General features: G+C 30.3%; 2 protein-coding genes across 2 annotated transcripts; both read right to left on the bottom strand.

Annotated features, from left to right (window-relative positions):
- Positions 1 to 2064, bottom strand: LOC146935025 (aspartic proteinase Asp1-like). The gene is made up of 8 exons (XM_085757581.1): positions 1876 to 2064; positions 1675 to 1795; positions 1387 to 1577; positions 1073 to 1300; positions 815 to 974; positions 526 to 726; positions 353 to 425; positions 1 to 268 (listed from the first exon to the last, which is right to left on the bottom strand). Exons 1-8 carry the CDS (start codon positions 2043 to 2045, stop codon positions 171 to 173), a joined length of 1242 nt encoding a protein of 413 aa, XP_085613707.1. The 5' UTR covers positions 2046 to 2064; the 3' UTR covers positions 1 to 170.
- A 7396-nt stretch (positions 2065 to 9460) lies between these two features.
- Positions 9461 to 11232, bottom strand: LOC146935026 (uncharacterized). The gene is made up of 3 exons (XM_085757622.1): positions 11070 to 11232; positions 10643 to 10988; positions 9461 to 9887 (listed from the first exon to the last, which is right to left on the bottom strand). Exons 1-3 carry the CDS (start codon positions 11230 to 11232, stop codon positions 9461 to 9463), a joined length of 936 nt encoding a protein of 311 aa, XP_085613748.1.
- Positions 11233 to 11620: the final 388 nt, after the last annotated feature.

Here is an 11620-nt window from a genome sequence, read left to right on the forward strand (position 1 = left end):
TAACTCAAACAATCAAATTATATTTATTGAAATTCTATTATCATATATAGTTTAATGTTAATTCTTTTGGGGAGGAATGCAATTTATTTAAGGCTAGGACAATACAAGATGTGTATTTATTTTATTGAATCTTGCCATCATCCATATCCTCCCTCTTAAGCCTCAATCGATCAACGAGGTGGGGGAATTTTAGTACAATCGTTAGGGACCCATCCAATCTGCTTTCTCTCGTTGTCAAAAATCATTATCTTATCGTTCATAGATAAAGCTGTTGACACCAAAACAAAATGTTATTACAAATCAAAGTAATAATAATCAGTAAAAATATAAAAGAGAAAAATTTCTTTACTACCTCCTATCACATTATCATCACCAAAGCCATTTTCAGCGCTATCTTCGATTAGCAAGCATATATTTCCTTCTCTCTGAAAATTAAGGATATATAAATCTAGCATGTTAGTATATAATTACTTAATTAGAGGATCATATATAAAATCAAAGGTAGCTTAATAAAAAGGTGCTCACCGAGAGGGTTATATAATGTTGAACTAGTAATTCAAACTTCACATTGTTTTTGTTTTTTGTGATGCTCAATATTATAGGCTTCAAATATTCTTTGCTCACTTCGTATATAATCTTAAATCGTCTCTTATCATTCGTCCAACAAATTAGATCGTCTTCCTTAGCTTGTGTAAACTTTCCTTTCGAACTCAATTCTTTGTTTATCTGAAATATCAATTAATATTTGATCAACAACGTAACCACTATGAACTGAAAACATTATAGTTATTTAATTTCTATGATTTTTGCTCACAAGATTGAGAAGAACTTTATAGTCTTTAGAATTGAGGTATGACATGGTGGTTCCACTATCAAACATAAGGTTAAGACCCCTAATAGGTGGTTCCACAATTCCATTGAAAAACAGATCTGTTGGTCCTGCAATATAGAGTCCTTCCCGAACCTTGTTATCTCTACACAAACAAACAAATTAAATAATTAAGGTTGTGTATAGTATATGTATGTATGTATGAGTGGCAACATCTATCTATATATTAAATCATTTACTAACTTTGAGGGAGTTAGGATAGGTGTCCAACTAATCTGTACAGGAGGTTTGGGAATGAATTTATCTCCAAAGAACATGTACCCTCCTCCTTTTTTTATGCAATGACCTACCACATTTTGAATCAAGTCTTGAGATTTAAGCTGGGACAATATGCTGGCCTTACCATACCCAAGCCCAAGGATCCCTTCTGGGATTGGGATATCTTGTGTTTCCTTCAATTTATTTGCACACCTGTCATATTAATTTGAACACATAAACATAAATTATTATCAAATCAAAACTAGCTACATAATCTTTGGTGCGTGCGAGTAACTCACCCGAATGTCAGTGCAGATCCCTGAATACTGTCTTTTACTAGGTATCCCTCAGCTTCAAGAGAGTCTACATATTTTTCTTTAAACTCACATGGCAATGACCCACTCTTTTGTTTTTCCGTGACTGCTTCACACATGGGCGTCCTATAGTTCACAAATTTGTTCTTGTCAAGTTTATAAAGTTTATCCTTAGCCTTCAAAATTAACAAACAAAGATCAGCAACATATAGTACTAATTAATTAATTATTAGAATATAATAATTATGTCAAACATATATGATTAATTATTACCATGGTGCAACCTTGGCATTGATAATCACACTGAACCCAAGTGAGATTACTACCCGTGTCAATATCAAGGTTAAAGGACTGTACGGGATTGTTGCCAAATTTGAAGGACACCGTGTAATCCCTGCAATGCATATATGCATATATATAAGTTTTGGAATAAAAGTTGATCAGGAAGAAATATAAGTGGCATTGATGCCATACCCAGGTGACCTTTCTTTAATCGGAAGAGCAGTAGAAGAAACAAGGTTATGAAATGATAATAATTCTAAGGAATTGGCATCCAAGGATGATAAGGAATGTGATGGGGAAATTATAGAAATAAGTAGCACAAGGAGGAGTGTAGCTAGTGGAATATTTCCCTTCATATCCATCTTCACAATGTTTTTAGAAATCAAATCAAATCGTGTAATGTGGAAAACACATGAGGATGGCTTATGCTTATATAGGGAAATTTAACTTAATTTACCACGTCGGTTAATTTTTACATATAGTTCATACGAAATTAATTCATATTATTTTTTTGCATTTGACTTTTTAACAACTAACCCCAGTCCCTTTTTAAACTACGGCCATTTTTTTGATACATACTAATTAAAATAATTATTATTTGAGATAGTAATTTTATAAAATGATCTATATTTTTAAAATATGATAAGTTATTAAGAGTAATGTATATAATACTAACTATAATAAGATTAAATAAATAAAAATTAGTATTTCTTAAGAACACAAAATGACAATCTATTTGATACAAAAAGATTACTTTTTTTTTTTTACTGATAGAGTTAAATTTAACCGAATGAGACAATTATGTATGTTTTTGGTACAATTTGGATAAAAAAAAAATTTAAATACCTATGGTATGGTTTGAATGACTTCTAAAAAAAATATTTGATTCAATTTTATGTAGTTGAAATTTTTTTATAAAGACACACTAAAATCATGTGTTGTTGTAAAATATAATCAATAGTATACTAAAAACTAACAATTTTAGGAATGAAAATAGTCGATTATAATTGAAATGTATGAAATTGTAAAAATATACATTAAATTTATCTAGTAAATATTATTGAAAAATTAAAATCCAGCAAATAATAGATTAATATAGTAAATTATAGCTGTTCAAAAAAAATATAGTCAATTATACAAATAAAAAAGTATTCAAATTTATTTATGCAGTTTGGTTTGAATGCAAATACCCTATTTGCAACGCAGTGAAACAATGATTAAATTTCAGATGAGTGTTATGCTCACATTAATCAATTGGCACACATCAAATATGATTATCTTTCTTTTGTAAAAAAAAAAAAATTATTATTCTTGTTGATTGAATCTGTAGGGAAATTTTTTTAATCTATGCATTTTTTTTAGAGGTTCTTTGCATTAATTAACAGTGTGAATTTTTACATATACATCTGATTAAATAATATAAAATAGACATTTTATAGAGAAATTTGTAGAGCTTGCAAAAAGTGTCATCAACAAACAATTAACTTGGATTAGTTTGATATTACGATCGAAAATTCAACATGTACACAAAGACTATAATATTGATATTATTGGATAGATAGTGTTGATATAGATATTAAATTCATATATAAATGTGAACGGCTTTACTAAAATTTTTATAAGATGCTTACTGGGCGAAGAAGTAAGTCCCATTTTTAGAAGTACATAAAACATTTCATAATATTCTCATATGTGATGTGGCAAAGACGATGCATGATAGTTATGCCTGGTTATAAAGAGAAACTATACCATAAAATGCTACATGTCCATCTCATTCATTAATACAAATAACCTAATCTCTTTTCTTAAAAAAAATACTACCTAATCTCAAACAAAACTTAATGTATAATTATGTGAAAAATCATCTAGCTCACAACATGCAAGTTTAAAGTTTTTTTTTTTTAAATAGAATTATAGTTTTTTTTTTTTTTTACAAAAAGATAGAACTATAAAAAGATGATTTGTTCCTTAAAAAAATATGATTTGTTGGGATGACAATACGGTCCTCCCTTACTTAATACCGAACATCTTAAATTTATAATGAAAGAGTAAATATTCGTTTGTAAAAATGTGAAAAGGTGACGAGAGCCAACAAATCATATTTCTATCATAAACATAAATAGTGTAGGATGAATGATTTTAATTGATATTAACTCATAATTTGTTGATCCCTCAAAAAAAATATTATCTTTTGTTGATGGGTAATATAGTTGTCACCTATAACTAAAGGATGGAATCCTTTGACGATCAAAATCCATGTCAAATAAATGACAAACTTCTATGTCAAATAAGGGGTATGGGCAATGTTTTCATTCACGTAGTACAGTAAAATTAGATAGAAAATGTAACATTGAATGTAAACAAAAAAAAATGTAAGAACAATGTAAAAATAGAATAAATGTTTATAAAAAAAATAGAATAAATGTTTGGAAAATGTAAATGACTAGTACGATGTAAAGGTTTTGAAATGTAAATGACAAGAAAGTTTAAACAAAATTGAGTATAATTTGACAAAAACATATGAGAATTTTAGAAAACATTGGTGGGAAGTAAATTGCAAAAATCATAATTAAAGTACAAGATAAATTGCAAAAACCTTACATGTAATGAGAAGATAAAATTTTGAGGAATCGTAAATGACTGAATATAGATGACTTTGAATTAAATTGACTTAAAATGAAATCGGAACATAGAGAAATGTTGTCCGTTTTCATTGTAAGACTATGATTTCTAGAACCAAACATCATTCGTACAAAGCTCTCGCTGACTATTGATATAAGCTTAAAAACTTAATTCTTTTTATTGGTGTCGTGAGGAAAGTTCTCACTTCTTGCATTGTGAATTTCTTAATACCAAAAAATTTATTTGTGGATTTTGAATGTTAGAATGCGGAGGTTCGGAACAAAAAGCTTAGCAAGGGTTTTTGGTTAGTTTGTCATGCGTCTATTAGGTATATGGAAGACTAGAAATGATGAAATTTTCAAGGATTGTATAAGGGATTGATGACATTGTGGATGATACAAAGGTTATGTCTTGGCATTGGAGTCTAAATCTCGTTTAAAAACTTCGTCTTGTCTCTACTATGAGTGGTGTTGGAACCCAAGTTGTCTTTTGCGATAGCTTAGTGATTGACTTTATATTGTTTATGTTTTTTGTTGGTGTTGGGCTGCCGTATATTTATGGTGCCTATTATGCATTTCATTTCTTTTGCTTAGCCGCTCTTCCTCTGCGGTGTCGCTTTCAACAATATATTGTTTAAAAAAATTAAATAAATAAACATCGTTGTGGTGTAAATTAGTTGATTATTTCAGATTACTTATGAAATTAGACGAGTCGAAGCTAGATTGAATGATTTGCTAGAAAGTGAGGAGTTTGGTGGGCGCAGTGGTCTCGTGCTTTGTGGTTAAAACATGGAGATAAAAATACAAAAATTCATCAAAAAGCTTCTAAGAGAAAATCTAGAAATTGGGTGGATATTATTTGGGATGACCATGCGGAGAAATTTGATGATGAGGAAAACATTGCTAGAGTTTTTAATAATTTATTTAAGGATCTTTTCTTCATCAGTCACCCTGAAAGAATTTCTGAAGTTGTGGAAGTGGACAAAGATAGACTGTCAGATTCTATGCATAACATATTGCAAGGTGAGTTCAGAGAAAATGAGGTTTTCTTAGCCGCAAAAAAATTAAAGCCTGATGATGCCCCAGGTCCTGACGAAATGTCATCTTTATTTTATCAACAGTTTTGGAGTATAGTTGGCAAGGCTATGACTTCTTTTGCTTTGGAGATTCACAACCATGGTAGAAATCCTAGAAACATTAATCATGCATATCAAAATGGTCACAAAATTTGGTCACCTAAACCTTCTAATTGTGATATTATGTTTGTTTCAGATCTCATTCGTCACAATATTCGATGTTGGAAATGTTCCTTTTATTAATGAAATTTTTCTCCCTTTTGAAGCAACTCATCAAATATTATCTTTGTTTTGTTAGAAAAATGATTATCCTTGTTGAAGGAATCTATAGGATTTTATTTTTAATCTATGCATTATTTTTTTTAGAGGTTTTATTCATTAACAAACAATTTAATTGGATTATTTTTATAGTACAATCAAAATTCAACATGTACCAAAAAGACTATAGTGTTGATATTCTTGGATAGATAGTGTTGATTTAGATATTAAATTCATATATAAATGCGAACCGCGTTACTAAAAATATATATGCTTAATGCCCATGCTTTTCACAGTATCCACCTTGAGAACATGCTTACTGGGTGATATGCATGATAGTTATGCCTGGTTTTAAAGAGAAACTGAGAAACTATACCATAAAATGCTACATGTCCATCTGATTAATTAATACAAATAACCTGCAGTAAATACTACCTAATCTCTTTTCCTACAAAAAAAACAAAATACTGCCTAATCTCAAATACAACTGAACGTAAAATTATGTGAAAAATCATCTAGCCTTCAGCATGGCAAGGTTTTAAAAAATAGAGAATTTATTTATTTTTTGTTACAAAAAGATAGAGTTATAAACATGATGATTTGTTTGGGATTATGATATTTGTTTTGACAATTTTTTTTTTAACAAAACAAAAAGGTGAGGCCTAGATTACCCTCTCTTGTTTAGGGGGTATTTACCCTTTCAATATATTAACCAATCAAAATGTAATATACAAATGTAACATTAAATGCCAAATAAATGAGTCCATTTTTCTATAAAAAAAAATCAATTTTAATAAGGTAACTTCTAATTTTTATTTAATTATATTTAGGTATAAAATCTTAATTAATTTACACTATAGGGCTTGTAACAATTAAAATTTCACATCAAATTCAACCCATCATATACATTCATAAATTTTATTCCATTCCAAAACCTTAAACACACATAACGTGCAATTTCTTCTTCATTCTTCTTCCCATCTTGATTGTTCAATTCTCTCGTTCTATAATTGCTGTTGTTTCCAATTATCGTGAGAATGGTTGCCGTCTGTTGATTTCAGACATCGTGAGATCGCCGTTGTTTCCAAAATCTATATCCACGAATTGCTCATGAATTAACGCTCACCTTATGAAATTCATGTTTGTATTAGCATTATTTATTATTTATTTATTTCACTTTGTCTTCTCTTCCATAGCGTTAACCGACCTCACACGGTGTTCACAATCTCAACAAATGTTCATACACAAAATTCACCCGGAACAGAAACAACATAACAACACAATATAATGATTTGAATAAAACAAATTCCAAAAGTAAATTTAAAAATCAATATTGTACCAAAAATAAAATCAATAATCAACACATTGAAGATCCATTTATCTTAATCAAACGCAAAATATGTGTGATAAAATACAATTTTATATAATCTCAAACAACTCAATCAAACTCAAAACTCAAATAAAAATGGAAGCATCATTGGAATTCATGCCAAAGTTGAAAGTCACCACTGTCGCATTATAAGTGTGAAACGGTTGCAATCAAGTCACAATAGTAGTGAGAAAGAAACGAAAATGAAAAATCAAATCAAGAAGAAAAATCAAGTCACGATACCTGATGTGATTATGGAAACAACACCGATTCTCACAATGTCTGGAATCAAAAGGACGACAGCGATTCTCACGATAATTGGAAACGGCGGCAATTCTAGAACGAGAGAATTGAACAATCAAGATTGAAAGAAGAATGAAGAAGAAATTGCACGTTATGTGTATTATAGGTCTTGGAATGGAACAAAATTTATGAACGTATATGGGGTGTGTTTGGTAAAAATAAGCTATAAGCTAGCTGAAAGCTGAAAAAACTAGCTTATAGCTGATGTCTTATAACTGATAGCTTATAGCTGAAAAGCTGGTTTATTAAAATTAGTTGTTGAAGTGGCTGATACGTATAAAATGAGATAAAAGGGCATGTTTATAGATATATATATATATATATATATATATATAGACATTTTTTTCTAATGTATTTATTTTTTAATATTTTAATTCATGGTTAATTATATTTTGGATCCATATAAATATTCAAACTTTTGGTTTTAGTCTCCAATAAAATTTCACCGACAATTTTGATCTCTGCTTTTTTTTTTGTACAAAAGAGGGCAAAAGCTCATTGATCTCTACTTTCATGAATCCCAAAAATAAGAGGAAAGGTGGAAAAAAAAATGTAAGAAGAATATATAAAATTTTACAACGTACCATAGGCTAGTTATAAGTAAATATAAAGCATTTCTTTTAAGAAATATATATATATATATATATATATATATATATATATATATATATATATATATATATATATATATATATATATATATAAAAGCGTTCCTTATGTACAAACAATATATGAAAGTTGAAGTATAGCAAAATTTCATAATCGTCCTTTTTAAAACTCATGATCACCTTAATTTTATGTGCATAATGGTCATTTTGCAAAATTTAATTTAATTGTTTCTTTAAAAAAAATTATGGACAATAATCATCACAACTGTAACAAATTTTAACGGATAACTATGAAATTAATTAATTTGTTAAAAAAATTACGGATAATTATCATCACAACTATAACAAATTTTACGGATAACTATGGAATCAATTTATTTGTTTTTTTTAAAAATGACATAAAAACAAATATTATGGAACTATCCACGTATATAACAAATTTCCATAAATATTTATTTTTTAGTATGCAAAATTAATAAGTTTTTAGAATACTTTTAAAACATTATTTGTTTTTTAATTAAAAACAAAAAGGTGTAGCCAATTTTTTCTCTACAAAAAAAAAAATTGTTCCTAATTTGTACTTTCACGGATAAGTTGATATAACAAATTTCCACCAACATTTGTATTTTTGTTGGAAAATTAATAAGTCTTTAGAATACTTTAAAATTTTAAATATTATTTGTTTTTTTAATCTACTAACAATATATTAAAAAAATTATTAAAAACAATATATTTATTACAAAAAAAAATATCAAATTCAAAATCCAACAAAAGTTCATAATTGTCCTTCTTAAAAGCCAATATATTATCATGATAATTACGGACAACTATTTTTTCAATTCCACACAACAAATTTAAATATCTACTTTTACTACTAATCTACTACTACTAACATTTACACAACGTTGAAGGCGAAAGACACAGAACAGAGACTCCCATAAAAGAAACTTGCTGAAACATGAACCAGTCTCACCGTAACATGGCTTCCGACAGCAACACACACGCGGCGGCCGCAAGATGTAAAACGAAACATATGCAAACCGAAACACCAGATCCAGCAAAGAAACGATCTACAGGAACCCAGTCACGGCGGCACGATTTGAACGAATCCAAACCGTCGGCGCTACCACCGGACCAACACACAGTGCGCCTGGACTCCCGACGAAGCCGTCGAGAGAACAGAGAGGCGATCCGGATGGCTTACCCATCGTCGCACCACCAACCACCACCATCTACATCTTGACGGCAGAGATTTGGAAGGAGAGGAGGACGGCGCGCTTGAAACTGTTCAGAAAGAGAAGCTGCGATTTCAGAGAGAGAGAAGGCTGCGTTTTTCTTTTGACATTATAAAAACAATATAAAATTCATCCAAATTCACAATCATTTTTTCATACATTTCTACTTCTTTTGCATAGTAAAAATAGACATTAAAATCACAAAACTGCTTAATTTTTTTAAATGACGAAATTTGATTAAAGGTAAAAAAAAGGTCATAAATACTTATAAAAGATTGGTTGAACACGTAATACATAACTATATAAACTACCGATTTGGAATGGTCGGACAATTTCTCCTAATATGACCAGGATGTCGAGTACTATTGGGTCGACCTTTCTTTAGTCTTCGCATGTCTGGATTATGACAAAGCTCGGGACCTTCATATGAGGGCCAATAACTCTTGTCCTGGACTACTTTGAATGCTTTGTTGTAGATGGCGTAAACATTCTCATTTTTGAACACGTCTGGAATAAGGGTTGTGTAGTCATGGTGAAAAGATGAACACGCAGCTATGACATGAGAACAAGGCAAATGTAAGGCTTGATATTTCCCACAATCACACCACCCCGCTTGTAGGTCAACCTTGAAAGTTCCCATTGGCCTTCCCTCCCTGTAGTTGATGGTCTCACGAACAGAGAAGGTATACATCTCTCGGTCAAACTGTTCGACATGATTGTGTTGGACGTTGGCTCTGTTTGGTAAGGCCATAAAAAGAGCTTATAGCTTATAGCGGATAGCTTATAAGCTCGTCTGACAAAATAAGCTCTGTTTGGTAACATTTTTTACAATGAGCTTATAGCTTATTTCACGAATTTCCACGAGCTTATAAGCTATTTTTCAGACGCTATTCCAAGTAGCGTTTGAGCTTATAGCTTATAGCTTATTAATATTTCTTCCACTTCTACCCTTATTATTTTTATCAAAACCCACTTTTACCCTTATGTTGTTTATTTCATTGCCTGTGTAATAGTCCAGCTGCACATATCTTTTTCACTGCGTGCGTGCCTTCCGTTATTTCATTCAATTATAAATATACATTCCATTATTTTTTTTCAGCACTAATAAGTTTTTTCATTCAAATATACCTTCCGTTTTTTTTTTGAAGGATCAAATATACCTTCCGTTGTTAATAATATAGTACATGTAACATTCAAAAAAAAAATTTCAAAAGATAATATTCATTATAAGCATCTATTATTACCGAAAAACAATAATTTAATAAAATACAAACATTTATTAAATTTAAAATATTTAAATTATCAAATATCTTAGTATAAATTTTATATGAATTAATGATGTCCTTTTATGTAATTTTACATTTATCAGCTAGTTCAACCGCTAATTTTACCAAACACTTCAATTAGCTTATTAGTCATTAGTCATCAGCTAGCTTATCAGCTAAAAGCTATCAGCTAGCTTATCAGCTATCCGCTATTTTTACCAAACAGAGCCGTTATAATGTCATCCTTAAGTGCATTCTGGCAATATTCACTGAACACGTCTCCAGAACCTACCTTTGCAAACGCACCTTGAGCCCTTTCGGAAAAAAGACACGCCAACCTATAGTAGGTTGATTGGACTATAGGTGTAACAGGTAGGTTACGTGTTCCCTTAAACACAGAGTTCCAAGACTCAACGATGTTGCTTGTCATTTGGCCCCATCGTCGACCCTCGTCAAATGCTTGAGTCCATTTTTCCTTCGGTATATTGTCCACCCAATCTAATGCACGCTGATTTGCCTTATGGATTATACCACGATAGTAGTCGAACAAGGGTATGTTTAAGGCATATCCTGTATGTTAAGGAAAAAAAAGTTAGAAACTATAGTTAATAATTACTCAAATTAAAAAAAGCTGTAAGATAATATTCTTACCCGTATTATTGACGATATCCTTAAAATCTCCATCCTTGATTGCCCTCATGAAATTTTGCTTGATGTGTCGGATGCAATACACATGAGTTGAACCAGTTTCTTGCCAACCATTCTGTGGGTCATTGATTGCGTTTTTAATTGATTCATGTCTGTCGGAGACCATGCAGACAGGGCGTCCTTGTGTGACGTGCTTCCTAAGATTTTTCAGAAAAAAAAAACTCCATCCCTCCTTGTCTCAGCTTCGACTAGCGCAAAGGCAATTGGAATTGTTTTGTTGTTCCCATCTTGCGCTACCGTAAGCAATAAGGTCCCTTTGTACTTGCCATACAACCACGGAGAAAGTAGTTTTTATTTCTACAGGCAATAAGATAAAGTCATAATTTAAATTTAGGTTGGCGTAAATGGTTACCGCGGAGAAAGTAGTTTTTATTTTTAACACAATGAATAATATAATTAGTGTTTTTAAATTTATATTTTTTACAATTATCATTTATATTTATTTATTATTATTTGCATCTAATTTTAAAAAACATATATTGTACCAAAAATAG

Source organism: Medicago sativa, chromosome 3, assembly GCF_051527215.1.
Source record: "Medicago sativa cultivar Bolivia chromosome 3, Bolivia_mono, whole genome shotgun sequence".
NCBI lineage: Eukaryota > Viridiplantae > Streptophyta > Magnoliopsida > Fabales > Fabaceae > Medicago > Medicago sativa.